Source organism: Geotrypetes seraphini, chromosome 13 (assembly GCF_902459505.1).
Source record: "Geotrypetes seraphini chromosome 13, aGeoSer1.1, whole genome shotgun sequence".
In the NCBI taxonomy this organism is placed as follows: Eukaryota; Metazoa; Chordata; class Amphibia; order Gymnophiona; family Dermophiidae; genus Geotrypetes; species Geotrypetes seraphini.
Genome location: NC_047096.1, coordinates 55,378,517 through 55,398,084, shown reverse-complemented (window position 1 = coordinate 55,398,084; position 19,568 = coordinate 55,378,517). Strand labels below are relative to the sequence as shown.

The following is a 19,568-nucleotide window of genomic DNA, read 5'->3' as shown; positions in this document are numbered from 1 at the left end:
AATATACCAAATCAAACTGCCTACTGGACGCAGGTCCTTCCAAGATCTTGAAAGCAGCTACACTAGATTTTAAAAAGGATTTATTTAACTGGTTAACAACCACTCTCAATGAAGGAACATTTCATGAGGAAATGGGACATATACTAATCACACCCATCCCAAAAGACCAAAAAAACTCACTAGCCCTGAAAAACAACTACAGACCGATAGCAAGCATCCCCTTATTCACCAAGCTACTCGAAGGACTGGTCAACGTAAAGCTAGTGGACTATCTAGATGAATTTAACATACTAAATGAACACCAATCAGGATTCAGAAAGGGCTTTAGCACTGAGACAGTCCTAGCCTCGATCCTAAACAATGTTCCCTCTAAGCTGAGCGCATGAGCGATCGCTCACTATTTTCATTTTTCTCGTATCACTCACTAAAATACGCAGTGGGCGCAACTGGAATCGAGCGCGGGCGGAGGTGAGAGGAAGCGGCAGCGGCGGCTCAGGCCAAGCGCCGGCATGGCACCGCATCTTGATTGATCTGAGTATGGGGAAATGAGGTCAGTGGAATGCATAAGGTCAGTAGATTTCAAAAGTAGACAGTTCTGGTTTGCGGGATTGTGATGATCTCCTCGGGTGACTCCGTGCCTGCGCATCCTCCTCGGAGCCTTGTTTTTTCCATCCGCCGCTCCGCACCGCCACCTGAAATTTTTTTGAAGCTTCGGTCTGCCCTGCTCGCCTTTTAAGTTGAAAGATGCAGCGGCGGCTCCTCTCAAGATCCCCGACTGCATCGGACTTCCGACGCAGGTGGGGATCGTGAGAGGAGCTGCTGCCACGTCTTTCAGCTTAAAAATACACTAAGGCAAGGCAAGGAGAAGGGCAGACTGAAGAACAGCATGAACATACAAGTAAGGCTGGGGACTTGCGCATGCGCACTCCTGTAGCCACGGACCTACACCTCACAGAACACGCAGATAGGAGTGCGCATGCGCGGCTAGCATTTTATTATATAGGATTAAGTTACTTTAAATATCAAAGTATTTAACCCTCCCACAATCTCACGGGCACTCGTCCTCCGCGCCTGCTCATAAATTTGTGGAGTATGTAACTTGTCGCTCATGCATATTTTTTTTTTGCACACTCCTCATCAATCCTTAGAGGGAACATTGATCCTAAATCACCTATACGGCATATTCAGCAAAGGAACAAGTGCTCTGATCCTACAACTAGACTTCTGATCCTACAACTAGACTTCAACAGCGCTTTCGATCTTGTTGATCACGAAACAATGCTACGCTGCCTAGATGGAATAGGAATTACCGGAAAAGTAAGAAACTGGATACAGGGTTTTCTAACAAAGAGATCATACCGGGTGATTAGTGGTGGAACATGCTCAAACACCTGGAAAAACCCCTCGGGAGTACCACAGGGTTCCCCACTATCACCCACCCTATTCAACATATATATATCATCCTTAGGACACTTCCTGGAAAAGCTAAACTTAAACTACTACATATATGCAGATGACTTTTCCATTTTAATCCCAGTGACCAGCATAACAAACGAGACCTCAGAATACATTTCTCATATTATGACTGAAATAGAACAGTGGACATTAAATTTCAAACTGAAACTAAACACAGAAAAAAAACAAAAGTCTTCCTAGCAAGCCCAACAGACAAAATTACCAAAACAATGTTACGTGTAAAAGATCGCGACTACCCGATTACTAAAACAATAAAAATATTGGGAGTCACATTAGACACTCATTTAACAATGGTGGAACACACGAACATAGTGTTAAAAAAATGTTTCCTGACATTATGGAAATTAAAGACCATCAAAAAATACTTCGACCCATTATCATTTAGATTACTAGTGCAATCACTAGTGCTTTCTACACTGGACTACTGCAATATCGTTTATATGGGTATACCCAAAAAAACAGTAAGGAAACTTAGAATTGTTCAAAACACAGCAGTCCGCCTGATATTTGGATTGAAAAAAAGTGACCATGTTAGCCCCTACTACAGACTGCTTCACTGGCTGCCAATGGAAGCGCGAATAATTCAAGTTCTCCTGCATATGTTTCAAGTTGGTTTGGGGACTAACTCCTACCTACCTACTACCTCACTTCGTTCTATACAGCCCTACAAGACAAACCAGAAACAGCAATCTATTTGCATACCCAAGCATTACCAGCTGCAAATACAAAACCTTCCTGGATAGAACTTTTATGTACCAAGCAAACAAGCAACAACACTGGTTAGACAACTACATTAATGAAGCAAGACTGACCTATGTTGCCTTTAGAAAAGCTATAAAAACTGCCTTATTCGACAGAAATATCACCTAAAAAATATCAATATCTAAATCAATTTCTAATATTTCAAACATGTCCACTCCTGCGTATAAGTCTGAAATTTTTCTAACATCTGTTAAACTATCTGTATATTGTATTTTGCTACCTTTTTAAAGATTCTGCATGCTGTATTTCTCTTATCTCTGCATATTATAACTCGCTGACTGTCCAGCTCTCTTCAATGTAAACCGCCTAGAAGTCTCACGACTATGGCGGTATAGAAGAATAAAGTTACTATTATTATTATTCTGAGCTTACTTGCCTGAAGTTTCGGGTACTTCTGAAGGCTTACCTTTTCTCCCAGGCTTAGCTTTGCTTGGATACCTCTGAATTTGTTTTCTTCTATTTTCTCTCTGCTTTCCTATTTACAAATTGTAGTTCCTTTCTTTCTACTTGATTTTGTATACCACTTTGATGATTACGCGATTGGTAATATATAAGCCTCAAATAAACATAGAAGGTCTTTTAAATAATGTCTTAGTACATCTCGATGCTCCATCAGATGCTGCCGCTAGTATGCCAGGAGCAAACTTGTGGTTTCACCTCTGTTTTTGGCCAACTCCACTCTTTGTTTTTTTGGACTCATTGTAGTAGTATCCACAGCAGACCTGTTTGTAGGGGAATTGCTAAAATAAATTTCTGATGATAATCAGTACAGCAGCACCCCTCTTTTCTTGGCCCTGTACCAGTGGCAGTGCATATGAAAACAGCATAATTCTTACTTTGTTAAACACAGTGTTCTATCTTTTTTCCTATAATAGGCTCCCACAATGTCAAACCTGATATTTTAATCCGATTTGAGCAACAGGGATTTGGGACGGAGCTTCAGGGATCTGAGGAAAGAAGAAATCTGACCACCACAGGCACATGTGAGGAACTGCTTGAAGCAGGTGATGTAGCTTGAAATAAATCTAATAATGACCACTCACAGTGAGAATGAGATGTTATAATCATAGACCCTGCTTCTAACCTTTTGCTTTGTGGATAATGTGTTTTGTTTGTTCTATTTCCCTTATTTCTTCATTTCCAATCTGTGTTTTTTGCCCATCATTTGTTCTATTTCTTATTCTTCCCCACTGTTTTTGGTTCCTCTGTCCCTTCCCTTCATTTTGCTCAACACTTACTTTCTCTCATTTTTTATAATTGGCCTTGTATCTCTGACTCTTTCTGACTTCTCGAGTGCTGCTCTAAGATGCTAGACCTTCCTCCCACCCAGCAGCTTATGGGGCTCATTTTCAAAACACAAAGATGTTTAAAAAAAAAAACACAAAAAAACTCAGCATAAATCAGCACTGAAAATTTTCTTGCCAAAATGTCCAAATTCTGATTTTTGAAACTGGCTTTCTAGATACCCTGCTAGAATTTTTTTTCTGCTGAGCATCTAAAGTTCAAGGGGCCATGTTGGTGTGTTATGGGTGGGCTTTGGCCTTGCTTTGCACTAGGATGTCTTGCAGGGATGATTGAACATTTCCCAATACGTCCAGGATGCCATTTAGACATCTGGAGCTAGACCTGTTTTAGAAGTGTAAGTGCCACAAAGGTACTCAAACTAACCAGATGACCACCCCCCAAATATCTGAATAAAACAATTTCCAGTGCAATAGGTGAGACATTCTAGACCAGTGGTTCCCAACCCTGTCATGGAGGACCACCAGCCAGTTGGGTTTTTGGGATAACCCTAATGAATATGCATGAGAAAGTTTTGCATATAATGAAGGTGACAAGCATGCAAATCTGCCCCATGCATATTCATTACGACTATCCTGAAAACCTGCCTGGCTGGTGGTCCTCCAGGACAGGGTTGGGAACCACTGCTCTAGACCATAGGGTTATTTCCCTTTACCCGCATGGACTGCAGAAGAGAACCATTCCAGGTTTTCCACTCTGCTTCTAGAATACTTCACAGGTTAGCTTAGCTCCTCTCATCAGTCTTTCTCTTCTGCATGTATGGCTGCAGGTGTTAGAGTTCTGTTCTCCCACTTTTGTTTATTTATTTTTGGTTTGAAACATTTTTATTGAGAAGCAAACAAACAAACAGCAAAATCAGCCAAACAAGAATGAGTTACAAATACAAGGTAAAAAAGAATACAATGCATTACCCAAGTCCCCGAGCATATCGGTAAGGGCCACATAAAGAAAGCGACCATTGGAGACAGAGGAGGAACTCCGCCAAAGCAAGGGATACAGCAAAAACTCAACCATGCCCCCTGTACAAAGAATATCAAAATAGAGGAATGGAAAGTAAAGGAATACCATCTGTGAGTTTACTCCCATCATTTTATAAAATCCCAACCCCAGACAAAACAAACTAACAGAAACCCCCGCCTCTATCCCCCGAATGGAGACAGGGTAGCAAAACAACCTCAGAGGGAAACAATCGCAGCAACGACCCGTTCCCACAAGGACCCATAAAGCCTAAGAGATCCCATTACACGGCCCCCAATGCTACACAGCTCTCAATGTGCCAGCTCTCGGAGAGACCGCTTCTATCCCACCAACTCCAGGGGTGCTGCATCCATCCACATGCGGAGCACTCCCCGTTTGGCAGCAAGAATAGCAACATACATAAAACATCAGTGGTCTGCAATCAGCCCCTGATCCAAAAACTCTGCATCATGTCCCAAGACTAAAATCCCTCTTCACGATGCCTCGCTTCTGTATCTTACAATCAAGACTATTTTTCTGGTCAACATCACTGCTGCCTGAAGGGTTTCCGAGCTGCAGGCGTTTTCTTGTAGAGACCCTTTCCTCCAAGTTTCGGAGACAGGAGTTTCGCTTCAGACCATTCTTTCCTTTTTCCCTAAGGTGGTGTCAGCGTTCCATGCCAATCAGGAAGTGTGTTTACCTGTTTTTCAGCTGACAGGTTCCAAGCATCAAGATCATTTCCTGAAAGGGTTGGACAGAGTTCTGCTGCATTACGTGGAGGTCACTTAACGATTTTCGCCTTTCTGACCATCTCTTTGTGCTGACTCAATCAATTAAGCGAGGTACTCCTGCTTCTAAGGCCACGATCTCCCGGTGGATCCTTAGGGCCATTTCCTCCATTTACATTTTGGTGGGAAAACAATCTCCTCTGTCTGTTAAGGCACATTCTACTAGGAGTGTGGCTTCTTCGTGGGCAGAAGCGCAATCTGTTTCTCCTGAGGAGATTTGCAAGGCATCTCTTCACATGTGTGCCAAATTTTACAGAGTGGATGTTGCTGCCAAATAAGACTTGGCTTTTGGGTTCTCGGTCTTGAAGGCCGGCGCAACAAGCCCACCCTGACTCTCTGGGGGATTGTTTTGTACGTCCCTAGGGTCTACAATGTCTCACCTATTGCACTGGAAAAGGAGATCATCTGATTACCCTGGTAAGATCTTTTCCAGTAGATAGGTGAGACATTCTAGACTCCCGGCCCGCCCTTTCCTTGCTTTGCCTGCTTTCAGGTTTCAGATTCAGATTTCAGACTTCATTGTCACATTTCAGTCTCCTTCGCTGTTACCATCTTGTTTCGCTTAGTGGCTGGGAGATAGTTGTACATAAGTTCACCCTATTCTGGGAGTAGTTCCTGAGCTCCTTAGAAGCCTATGTTGGCAGTTATGGGTGCTATTTAGTTGTTTCGAGCAGAACAATGTTTACCGTTACAAGTGCCTCTACTTCATGGATGTGCGTGTCCTTTCATGCTTGGGTACTGACTGATGGGAGGAGCTAAGCTAGCCTGTGAAGTACTCTAGAGGCGGAGTGGAAAACCTGGAATGGGTTCTCTTCTGCAGTCCATGCGGGTAAAGGGAAATAACCCTATGGTCTACAATGTCTCACCTATCTACTGGAAAAGATCTTACCAGGGTAAGAACATAATATCCTTATATACCTGTCTCTAGAACAGCAGCATCTAGCATGGGAAAGCCTAGTAGAGCAGGTGTCTGAAGATACCTGGTGGGTAGTGTAGTAAACCATAGAGGGAGGACCCAGGCCTATAACCCATTCTACCCACGACATTTATGATGAAAAAGTGTGAGCCAACCAAAATCCTACTTTACTGCCATATAGGTGCTACCTAGAGCCATAAGGACTTAACAGGTGAGCTATAAGGTGGTAAACAGGTGAGTATAGTGGATTTTGGAGGGCTCACCATACATTATAAGGGGTTTTTGGTGAAATGTGTACCTGACACTCCTTATGTGTAGTTTATAGCATTGCCCTCTAAGGTGCCACTTCTATGCTGGTATGTCTGTGTGGCTTGGGTTTGGACATTTTGAACTTGGCATTTTTGTGGCCAAAAATGCTCAAAATGTTAGGCCTCCTAAGGTTGGACATCCTGACACCAAGCCATCTAAAAAGGTGATTTTTGAGAAGAAAAAAAAAAGATTGGCATCTAGTGGTTTCAAAAATGGACATTTTTGACATCTGAATTTTGGACGTACTTCTAAGAACATCCAAATTGGACTTAGACACACTGTCAAAAATGCCCCCTCCCCTCCCCCCCCACATTTTGTTCTCTATGAGCCACACAGTGCTACCGGATGGAGAGAAGCAAGCAGGAAGAGGCTGGACAAAAGTTGTTCTCTACTGAGATCAGCAAGAAGAATGAGGAAGGATGGCCAATCTGGCAGTGCCAGGAGGGAAAGAGGCAGGAAAGACCACACTGACAGCAGTAGGGGTGGGAGTGAGGCAGAATGGCTCAACATGGCATCAGCAAGGTGGATGGATGCAAAATGACTCCTTCCCCTCAATGAAAGCAATGCCATGTGGAGACAGCAGCATGAGGGAGAAGGGGAGGGTGATCACCAGTATCCATATTAGGAAAGCAGATTCAGTAACCCACCCACTGGTAATATCAGGGGGAAGGGAAATAACAAGATGTTCACCAGTAGCACCAGGTCAAAGAGAGGTGGGGTCCTCTAATATAGGGTTTCTCAACCTGCGGTATGCATACCCTAGGGAGTACGCGGACTGCCTGTAAGGGATGCTGCCTGATCACCACCACCATTTGCTACCCACCCACTCCGTTTAATTACCCCCCACTGCTGCCGCAACTCCAGGAAGGGAAGGGCCAGGCACGTACATTGATTGCATGCCACCACCCACAAGCCTTCCCCTGATGTCAAGTTTGCCATCAGAGAGAATGTCCGGGCCAGCCAATCGTTGCTTGGCTGGCCCAGACCTTCTCTCCAATATCAGAATTGACCGGGGGAAGGGGGGAAGGCTTGTGGGCTGGCAGTGTGCAATCATTGCATGCACCTGGCCTTTCCCAGAGTTGTGGCAGCAACGGTGGGTAATTAAATGGAGTGGGCAGGTGGCAGGGGGTAGTGGTGGACCGGGAGGGAGAAGGAATTGGCGGGCAGGTTGGGGGCAGGCAGGCTTTGGCGCAACTTTGGGGGAGAGAGGGAGGAAGGGGTGGGACAAAGGCTGGAAGGCAATGAGGGGGGCATAGGAAGGAGGAACATAGGAAGGAGGGAGGGAGGAAGGGAGCACTAATTTGGGACATAGGAGGAAGGAGGGAGGGAGTGAATAGAAAGGGACAATTGTTGGGCCTGAGTGTGTGAGTGACAGAGAAAGACATGGTGCACATGAGGAAAGGAAGAGGAAAATTGGGCATAGAGAGGAGTGAGGTAGAGATGCATGGGGAATAGAAGGATGAGAGGGAGAAATGTTGGATATGGTGGTGGAGAAGGAACAGAGGGATAGATTGAAGGGGATGTAAGGGGGAGGAATGTTGGGCATAGTGATGGAGGGTGAGATGTGGTATGGTGTTGGACAGGGATGATAGAAGGAGAAATGGGTAGTGGTGAAAATTGATCTGGGGGATGGGAGAGGAAGAAAAGTTGGACTCATGGAGGGATAGAGAGAGATGTTGGTTAAGGAATGAGGTCTGGAGGAGAGGAAGCATGCAGGAGGCAGAAAGAAAGAAAGAAATATTGGATGCACAGTCAGAAGGAAGTACAACCAGAGTCTCATGAAATCACCAGACAACAAAGGTAGGAAAAATGATTTTATTTTCAATTTAGTGATCAAAATGTGTCAGTTTTGAGAATTTATATCTGCTGTCTATATTTTGCACTATTTTTCTATAGTTGTTACTGAGGTGACATTGCATATTTTAAAATCATCTGCCTTGACATCTATGAAAACCCCCCGAATATAAATGATAATTTTAACATTTTCTCTGTGTATGGTGTACTTTGTGTTTTTTTAAATTTTGTGGTTACTATTATGTATTAATAAGATTATATTGTGTGTATATGAAAAATTGATGGAAGAAATTGCATTACAATTAGTGTTATTATTATGGGGTTAGAGTCAGGGGCGGAGTTTGGGCGGAGGTACTCGGTTGATATTTGTTAGGCTTAGGGGGTACTTGGCTTGAAAAGTTTGAGAAATACTGCTCTAACAAATGTCAAATTCCGCAGCAGTTTTCATCTGTTTCTCTCATAGTTCATTTTCAAAGCTACAGAGTCCTCAATTCCTTCCATCAGGATCTTATATTTTAGAGCTCATAAAATTCTTGTCTTCTCATTTCAGCCAAATGTTGCTTTTTTAGGTCTTAGGTTTTTCTTTAAAACCTAAAGTTAGTTTTCCATTATTTTTACAGGTAACCAAAGTTACACTGCTGAGCCCATGATAGAGATTGTGAAAATGGAAGAGGCTCCTGTCAGTGACCAGCTGGAGGGAGGAGAGAAGGATACTGATATCAAGAGCGGTGAGTTAAGAATTATTTTATAATAAAATCCTTGCTTTGTGCTGTGGAGCATTTCTAAATTTTCACATAGATGGTGAATGTTACTAGTTAGTTTCAGTTATATTTTATTTTATTTACGTTTTTATACAGAAAAACATAGTAACATAGTAGATGATGGCAGATAAAGTCCCAAATGGTCCATCTAGTCTGCCCAACCTGATTCAATCTAAAAATTTGTTGGGTTTATTTTTCTACTTCTTCTTAGCTATTTCTGGACAAAAATCCAAAGCTCGGCCCGGTACTGTTCTTAGGTTCCGACTACTGATGTCTCTGTCAAAGCTCACTCCAGTCCATCTACACCAGGGGTGTCAAAGTTCCTCCTTGAGGGCCGCAATCCAGTTGGGTTTTCAGGATTTCCCCAATGAATATGTATGAGATCTGTAAGCATACAATGAAAGCAGTGCATGCAAATAGATTTCATGCATATTCATTGGTTATGTTTTGATAGGGCTGCCATACAGCATCTCTTGTCATCAGCTAGAATCTCTCCTTCAGACCAGGACATGCAGAAACAATCCTGTGCCAGCCCAACTCAAGATTGCAGCACTTTCCTTGCCTTTTTTGCTACCGGAACCTTTCAGTCTGTATTGGCAGCTGCAGCAGGCCTCAGCCAGCCAATCTCACACCATCTATCTCAGTTCCTAGATGCCTTCCTCTCATACAGCTCTGAGTAAATAGCCCTTCCTGGTATAGTTCAGGAGATAACAAGACACAGTGATACAATTTTAAAACATGGACCGCTTCCCCTCAGTCACAGGAGTAGTAGTCTGCAGCCATGTGGCCTTTAAATCCACAAAAGCACAGACAGCCACCAAAATTGTTTGTACTGCATGGAAGGGGGGGAGGGGGGTAGTAGACATCTGTGCACGTTATTTGGGGTCCTGTCATGACTCCCACATTTTACAGCACTTAGGAAACTCCCTCTGAACATGCGCCATAAGTATGGAGGGGGGCAACCTATCTGTTTAACGTTTCATAGTCCCTGCTGTGGACAGTGCAAGGTATGAGCTAGATTTTTCACAGGATGGCATAGAAGACTCTAGACCTCACAATGGCTTGTTCATTTTTTTTTTTTGTGGAGGAGGGCTTTTGGGTATCAGGGGCTTGGTCTTTGGGTGGTGCCTAGAACTCTGAAGGCCATCTGTGGTCCATGTTGTGTCCTTCTTAAAAACATAGAAACATGATGGCAGATAAAGGCCAAATGGCCCACCCAGTCTGCCCATACGCAGTAACCATTATCTCTTCCTCTCTCTAAGAGATTCCACATGCCTATCCCAGGCTTTCTTGAATTCAGACACAGTCAGTCTCCACCACCAATTCTGGGAGACTATCTCACGCATCTACCATCCTTTCTGTAAAAAACTATTTCCTATCAGCTCTTAACTTCATCCTATGCCTTCTCATTCCACAGCTTCCTTTCAGATGAAAAAGACTCGACTCATGCACACCATGTAGGTATTTAAACATCTGTATCATATTTTCCCGCTCCCTCCTTTTCTCTAAAGTATACAGATTGAGATCTTTAAGTCTGTCCCCATACGCCTTATAACAAAGACCATGCACCATTTTAGTAACCTTCCTCTGGACCAAGTCCATCCTTTTTATATCTTTCTGAAGGTGCTGTCTCCAGAATTGTACAAAATATTCTAAATGAGGTCTCACCAGAGTCTTATACAGGGGCATCAATAACTCCTTTTTCCTACTGGCTATACCTCTCCCTATGCACCCTAGCATCTTTCTAGCTTTTGCCATCACTTTTCCAACCTCATTGGCCACCTTAAGATCATCACATACCAAGTCCCGGTCTTCTGTCGTACACATAAGTTCTTCACCCCCTAAACTGTACCATTCCTTCGGGTTTTGCAGCCCAAATGCATGACCTTGCATTTCTTAGCATTAAATTCCCACTGCAGCTCCTTATGATTGCTGATGCTGTTACCAGCCATAGATTGGTTTGGTTTTGGTGGGAGAGTAAAGAAAACCTGAATGACCCCACAATGAGTAAGTACATGGTTTGGATTTAAAGGGTTCTGCATTTTCAGATCACAGGTCATCGCCATCAAACATTTGGGGATGTAAAATTCATGTACTAATGTAATATTGTATTCTTGGTGAATCCTGAGAGCTGTTTTCTCATCACAGGCCTTCCAATTGTAACATCTGTATTCTCACTGAGTATTAAACAAGAGGAAGATCTCCCCTTCATGGATCCTCCTGAATCAGAGACGTCTGAACAGACTCGCTCTTCTGTAATAAGTAAGTATAGAATTTCTCCTGCACATCTTTCCAAGGCCAGGTGGGAGTCCTGTGGGATCAAGCTTGCAAAATCCTTCAACTAGCCTCTCGTATGGCTGAGAAATCTGTAACGTTTAAAGGGCTGGTGATAGTTGAGAGCCATGGTAAAGACTTCCTGGATTATTGGAGTAATCTCTGTACCTGCTGGACTGATTTTCTGTGTTGCTGCAGTTGGACGTAGCCATGGAGTTTTCATCTTGCCAGTGAGTTAGTGCAAACTCTAGTACATAATGCATTTAATATTAATGGGCTGATTTGTACAATTTTGCATGCTATTGCTCATGAAACCTTTTTGTTGTTTTGTTAACCTACCTTAAGTCTACATTAAAGTTAATGACAACTAACCTTGACTAGCTTGCTCAGTAATATTAATGGTATTTTTCATGTTCACATGTTTACGAAAGGTCATAAGGTAAAGTAACATAGTAAATGACAGCAATTAAAGACCAATAATTACACTTTCTTTGATATTACTGGGTCATAGACCGTAGAAGTCCCTTATATTACAAATTACTGGAGTTCCCGTTGAAGCCCCCCCCAACCGAATTGCCATATATGAGGCACAGACTGTGCAAGTCTGCATAGTGTCAGCCCTAGATATTCAATTTATATTGTTCATTTTCTAATTAGTGTTCATCCTATTCTTTTTTTTGAATTTTGTCACAAATTGAATGGAGCCATTAGGTGACTTGGGCAAGATATTTTTCAGAGCTGGAATAGCCCATGTTGCATGTGCTTTAATGACTTGTGCCTGGAATTTAGTGTTCCCGCTAAGCTGCGCTGGCGTGCGCTGGCGCACAAAATATTACATCGCAGCGCACAAGTTTCTCGTCACAGCGCACACACGCGTCGCAAAGGTAAGGGGAGGCTGGGGGAGGAATCGGACGTCGGGGTGGGGGTTTGGTTTCCGACCCTGGCGGTGGAGACATCTAACCTCGGCCTGCCCCGGAACTCTTACTGCAACAGTGACTTCCTGTTCCTGCCTAGACGGGCAGCTGCTGCAGTAAGAGTTCCGGGGCAGGCCGAGGTTAGACGTCTCCACTGATGGATACAGCGCCGCCGCTATAACATTTAAAATAATAGCGATCGGGGGGGGGGGGGAAGGTGCGGGGAAGTCCGGAGCTGCAGGGCCGGCGTTAGAGGGAGTAAGAGTTGATGGTGCTGCAGGGTCCCGCGGGGGGAGGGAGGAAGAAAAAAGAGGAACCGAAGCATGGCAATTTTGGGGGAGCAGGTGTGGGGAAGTCCCGCGATGACTCGTCTGCTGGCTCTGCTCTGGAAGAAGTAAATTACGTCGGAGGGGATGGACCCGGCAGACACAATCATTGCGGGACTTTGCCGCAACTCCCTGTGTCTGCCGGGCCCACCCCCTCCAACGTAACTTACTTCTTCCAGAGCAGAGCCAGCAGACGAGTCATCGTGGGCCCTTCCAGCATGCAGCTGCTGAGTCCGCTCTAGAGCAAGTACGTCAGAGTGGGGTGGATTGGCAGCAGGCAGCTACAATCATCGCGGGACCTTGCTGCATGAAGGGAGAGAAAGGAGCAGGACTGCTGGAATGGAAGAGTGGTGGAGGGAAAGAAAGGGGGCAGGGTGGTATGGAAGGGTGGTGCTGATGGAATTGATGTACAGAGAAAGGAGAGAGACATAAGGGGGAAGGATATTGGAGGGAAAGAAAGGGGGAAGATGCTGATTGAAGAGGGGTGGATGGAGGGAGAAAGGGCAGACATTGGATGGTAGTGGGGAACCTATGCTGGATGGAAGTGCAGATGGGAGAGATAAGGGAGCAAATGCCAGAAGGAAATGGGAGGAGAGAAAGAGGGGAGCAGATGCTGGATGATAAGTGGACAGAGAGAGGAGAAGGTACTAGATGGAAGGGTTGGAGAAAGAGGGTATATGATGGAAGGAGGGGATAAATAAAAGGAGGACACATGATGGGGAGAAAAGGATTGAGTTAGGGAAACACTGGAGGGGTGAGGGAAAGAGGTGGCAAGCTTTAGGTAGACAGTAAAAAAGAACATTGATGAGAGAGTAGTAAGAACATAATCTAGACAGATGCAGAAAATAAATTGAAAAGGGAAATGAGGGAAAAAAGGGAAAGGGATTGCAGAGGAGAGGTGTGGGAGAGGGAAGGAGAGGAGAGAGATGCCAGACCAATGGGGGTGAAAGGAGAGATGGAAGGGGGAGGCATACAGTTTCTGGAAGGGGCATAGAAGGAGAGAAGATGCCATATAGGGGAAAAGAGACGGCAGACAGTGGATGGAAGGAAGAGAGTTACAAGAAGATGAGGAAAGCAGAAACCACAGAAGACAAAGGTAGAAAAAAATTTCTATTTATTTATTGCTTTAGGAGACATGTGTCACTGTTTCTGTGAAGCATTGTATGCAGAGTCCAGCTTCTTGCTGGTTCAATTTAACCTTTGTCTATGGGAGGGGTTAGTTTGTGATTACATATTCCATACTAGGCGAAGGTGTGTTCTGTGTGTTCGAAAGACATAGTTTTCTGTTAGGATTGACGGTGTAGGATTGATCTGTGTTGGTCTGGCTTGTTTAGTTTTACAATGGGTGTATTGATGTACTGTTCACTGCAATATGTAAGATGCTGCCTTTTCCTAGGTGACGTGTGACGTGTGGCTTGTTACTAAAAATCATGTTTTTCGTACAGATGGGGGGGGGGGGTGCCAAAAAATGATGGGCCCCGGGTGTTACATATGCTAGGTACACCACTGCATTATGTAAAGATACCAGAAAGCTGGAGAAGCAAAAACTTTAAGTAAATTGTTATTCTTCTAAGTTTTGAGTATTTAACCCTCCCACAATCTCATGGGCACTCATTTCAAGTTTCAAGTTTATTGAGATTTTGATTTAAACGCAATATCAAATATTTTCAATGTGTATAACAAAAATAAATTTTGGGAAATAAATAAAACCATTTGAACAATAAACATACAAACATATCCATAGATGATTAAAAATACATAAGGAGTACAAGGATAAACTACATTTGTTTACAAATGCGTCCTCCGTGCCTGCTCATAAATTTGTGGAATATGTAACTTGTCGCTCATGCATATTTTTTTTTGCACACACCTCATCAATCCTTAGAGGGAACATTGGTCATCACCTCTCCCACATGGTGCCATCATTCCCAGTTTCTCCCTCCCTTCACCCTTTATGCCCACTATTGTCTCCTTCTTTCTCCAGCTCCATCCTCAAAGCCTGAAGTCTCCCTGTCCCTTCCATCCCCCCCCCCACTTTCCTCCTGTGCCTTCTTTCTTTTTTTGTCCCTCCCACCATGCTCCAGCATTTCTCCTTATGTCTTCCCTCCCTCCCATTGTACAGCATCCTCACTCCCTTCTGCCAACATCTCTCTCTATTCCCCCCCCCCACAGCATTTCTTCCTTGCTGTCTTCCACCCCTAAGTCCAACATGTCTTCCTCTCTCATTGTCCACCATCTTTCTCCCCCCTCCCTGCTGCAAAGGGAGATATTGGATATAGGGCTCCTCTCTCCTATCCTCTCTACTACTACATCCAACATTTCTCCCTCCCTGGAAAATATGGTGATTGCTGGACTTACTGCTGCTCTGCGTGTCGGTTTCCTTGCAGAGTGCCAGTGGACACCCATGTTTGCGCTTCCGCATTTGGCCATTCTTTCAAAGGTTGTTTAGAGTGGTGCAAATGACTATCTTGTGATGTCCATGTCTGTGTTGAATGTCCAAATTTTGGACATATTTCTGACGTTTTGAAATGCATAAAAATGTCTATGGGGCTCATTTTCAAAAATAGATAGATGTTCAAATCCAAGTAGGCATTTTCGAAACTGACTTTCTAGACGTCTTTTTAGTCTTTTTGTCTCCAGTACATCTAAATCTTAAGAGGGTGCGTTATAGGCATGTTTTGGTGGGATTAGGGTGGACTTAGCACTTGGACGTTTTACAGCAATAATCAAACATTTTACAAAACATCCAGGTCACAATTTGGATGTTTTGGGCTAGACCTGTTTTTAAAACGAATAAGGGCGAAAAAGGTACCCAGACTAACCAGATGATCACTGGAGGGATGAAAATATGCCGCCCCCCCCCCCCCACACACACACACACAGTGGTCACTGATCCCCTCTCACCCTTCAAAAATCTGCTTGAAACTGTACATATCTGTCTCTATGATAGCTGAAGATACTATAGCCAGTCCTAGTAAACTGCAAGCAGGTCTCTGGAGCAGCCTGGTGGGCAGAGGAGACCCAGGTGCATATGCCATCCTAACTAGTACACTTGTGGGGGAAAGTGTGAGCTCACCAAAAATCCACTGTACTGTCATATAGGTGATACTTGGAGCCATAAGAGCTATTGAGGTGGTAGACAGGTGGGTACAGTAGGTTTGGGGGAAATTCTGGAGAGCTCACTATATAATGTATGGAGGTTATGGTGATATGTGTAGTTGGCACCAGTAATATGAAGTTTACAGCAGTGCCCCCCCACGTTTCCCATTGCTCTGCTGGCCAGTCCATTAAAAATGCTGGCCCCTCCTATATGCAAATGGCTTGTTTTGAACGTTTTTAATTTGGATGGGTTTTTTTTCAATAAAAGAAAAAGAAACTTTAGATGTCTGGACCATTTTTGAAAAAAACATGGATGCTTTATGGGTTTGAAAAGGGTCATTTTCTCCACCCAATATTTGGATGTTTTCTGGGAAACATCCAAAGTCGGACTTGGACATCCTATCAAAAATTTCCATCCACGGCTCTAGTTTTTGGGATGGTCATCATTGAACATAGTTTTGAACATGTTCCTCTTAATCTCTTAATGGTAAAAAGGGCAGTAAAAGGTGGCCTTAGCACATTGTTATGCAAGGTATGCAGAGACTATTTCTATCACAGTTATAAAAGTGATTCTTTTCATATTTTTGCATTAATGACTCCTCTTAGATAGCTCATTGAGCCTAGTCAGAAAATATTTTGCTACCCTACCAAAGTTAAGAAGAATGGGATCCTATTTCAATCAGCTATCCTGTCTTCACTAGCTTACTGTAACATACTACTCTCAGGAATAGAATCCAACTGACACAAAATACAGCAAAAAGACATATATTCTATCAAACAAAATTCAACCATATCCTTCCACTTCTTATGGAATTACACTGGTTTCTGATAGCTTCCCAAGATTCACAGTAATGCTAGGCAAACCGGAAGGCCATCGCAACTCAAACCGATGGACTCTGCCATTCCCAGCTATGAAGGCTATAAAGTACAAAAGACCTCATTGTATATCTCTCACCTATCAGATGGCAAAAAAATGGAACTCGCTCTCCCTAGAGATCAGAGTCACGACCAAATATGCCATGTTTTGCAAATATCTAAAAACATGACCGTTACAAAAATCCATAGGAAAAACTAATGCAACCACAGTTACAGATTTTAACCTACTTGAAAACAGACTAAAGCCTTCTCAGGGCAAGGACACCAGAAACTGCAGCAAAATGCCATAGGAACCTAACATACAAGACAACCATCCATTAATGAGAATGTAACCAAATTTTGCCTCGGTCAGATATGTATTTAAGCTTTTTATGTAAAAAGCCTGTCGGTGATGTTGCCTTTATTTCACAGCTATTTTTGGACATTACCCCATGAGAACTTACCACCACCCATTTTGTAGGTGGTGAGGGCTCATGCAGTATCCATGCACTAACTAATTTGTCGTTAATTACCTGCACTAACTGCTTAGCACAGGAGCACCTACCCTCTTCCCTGATGTGCCCCTTCAAAAAACATTTTTTTAGTGTGCAGTTAGCACGCGCAGATTTGGAAGTTACCTCAGGCCACCTGAGTGTGTCCCACAATACTCCATCTTTAACTGCATTAGGTGTGTGTTAGTACCTGACACAGGGCCCCTAAGTTTCCAATTATTTAATACAGAGAGGAATGAACAAAGAACTTACAGCATGCAGAACATTGAAACAAGAGAGTAACAGATAGTCTGTCTGAATTGTGCAAATCTGGTAAAAAGTCAAAAGACTCACAAGGGTGGTGAGGGAGAGGCTTGTGTGACTTTGCCTGCAAAACTGAGCTCGAAGGGAGATATTCTCTCTAGGGGAAGAAATGTAGCAGCCTACGCAAGGGGTTCTGGAATGGACCAATAGGGTAAAAGTTTACACTCTGTTGAGATATGAATAAGGCAGACTAGAGAGAGGGGGGTCACATGTAACATTTAACCTATAGAAATAAAGGATGCAAGACCAAAGCTAGAAGTACTGATGTCATAGCTAATGTGTGATACAACACATTCTAAATATAACATACATACATACATACATACATAGCAGTGGAGGCAAAATCAAGGATATTTGTCTATATATATCTTACTTGATAGCTGTACAATATATACACATACTGTATTCTCATTCTTATCCAACAGATAATGGATTTGGGAACAAGAGTAAGAGAATAAGAGTGTGTGACGATCAGCAGAGAGCAGAATGGAAATACAAACACCCTTTCGGAGACAGCCCAGATCCTTCACCTAACATGAAAGAAAATGTATGTACTGAACAAGAGAGCAATTCCACTCGCTGCCCATATGATGGAGAAAGTCAAAGTATCTATAGTGAGATAACTTTTCAGAACACTACATTCAAGGACAGATTTACTGGGAAGTCAGACATGACAGGACAAAAAAGACTTCTCACACAAGACAAGTCATTCCAATGTGCTGAATGTGAAAAATGTTTTAAAGATAAAGTACAACTTACAATTCATCAGAAAGTTCACAAGGAACAGCCATCAAAATGTTTTGTAAGCGATAAAAGTTCCAGTCAGATATTTCAACTCCATAGACATGAATTAATCAGCCATAGAAAGAAACAAGGGCATAAAAAAACCCTCAAGGGACAGAAACTATTTAAGTGTTCAGAATGTGATAAAGATTTCATTAAAAAACTTGATCTCAAAATTCATGAAAGAATCCACACTGGAATCAAACCGTATAAATGTTCAGAATGTTATAAAAGCTATACTCAAAAAAATCACCTTACAATTCATGAAAAAAGCCACACTGGAGAGAAACCGTATACATGTTCTGAATGTGATAAAAGATTTGCTCAAATAAATCACCTCAGAAATCATAAAAGAATTCACACTGGAGGGAAACAATATGCATAGAAACATGACAATGGATGAAGGCCAATTGGCCCATCTACAGCATCCACAACCTCCTCTCTCTAAGAGATCTCAGGTGCCTCTCTTATACATTCTTCAATTCACTACTACTACTACTATTTATTATTTCTATGTAGTAATGTTCTGAAACAGGGATAATATCAGCACACTGATATTATAAGGCTCTGTGAAAGAATTATGAATCATTCCCATTTCCTCTCCCCTCTTACCACGTAGCTATTCTAAAGCAAGGGAAAATGTTAGCACCTTGTGACAGAATGCCGAGGCATTCCCCCCTCCCCTCTTGTCACAAGACCCTTGTCACATATTAACCCTTATCTTATTTAAGCAGTCCATATTTGGAAAGGACATCAGCTGACAGGCATTGAGGACGTGCAAAAACACAGTTATTGTCTAAGTGCTGAGTTGGAGGGTGATCACGAGGTAAAGCACGAGGTAAAGGGAGGGTGGTCATGATGTAAAAGCATGTACCTTTGCATCCACCAATGTAAAAGCATGTACCTTTGTATCCACCATCCATTAGATATGTAAACGAGGGAATTACTTTGATGTCATTAGCTTAGAAGCATAATAAAAGGGACTCGGAGCTAGCCACTGGCAGCGCCTCCATCCCGACTCGTATCCTGCATGTGTGTATTTGCTGTGTTCCATTCCTACATTTCTTTAGTGCTGAAAGGCATTTGCAGCGCTGTACATGACACAGTCTTTGTCTCCACCACCTCTACTGGGAGACTATTTCACGCATCTATCACCCTTTCTGTAAAAAAATATTTCCTTAGATTACTCCTGAGCCTGCCACCTCTTAACTTCATCCTATGCCCTCTCATTCTGGAGCTTCCTTTCACTTGAAAGAGACTCACCTCTTACATATTTATGCCATGTAGGTATTTAAACATCCCTATCATATCTTCCCTGTCTCCGTATGCCTTATGATGACTATCGACCATTTTAGTAGCCTTTCTTCCCCTCATTAAGAGGCATTTCCCATAAAGGAAAACTAGGGACATCCCTTCCCTTCAGAATCACCGAGCTCT

General features: G+C 43.1%; 1 protein-coding gene across 1 annotated transcript in view; it reads left to right on the top strand.

Moving 5' to 3' along the window:
- Nucleotides 1–19,314, top strand: part of LOC117347528 (zinc finger protein 624-like) — a 32,449-nt gene extending 13,135 nt beyond the window's left edge. The window contains exons 5-8 of the mRNA XM_033918607.1: nucleotides 3,114–3,242; nucleotides 8,925–9,032; nucleotides 11,214–11,327; nucleotides 17,774–19,314. Of these exons, the coding sequence (XP_033774498.1) occupies nucleotides 3,114–3,242; nucleotides 8,925–9,032; nucleotides 11,214–11,327; nucleotides 17,774–18,516 (1,094 nt within the window). The 3' untranslated portion in view covers nucleotides 18,517–19,314. The remainder of the gene's footprint in view (nucleotides 1–3,113; nucleotides 3,243–8,924; nucleotides 9,033–11,213; nucleotides 11,328–17,773) is intronic.
- Nucleotides 19,315–19,568: the final 254 nt, after the last annotated feature.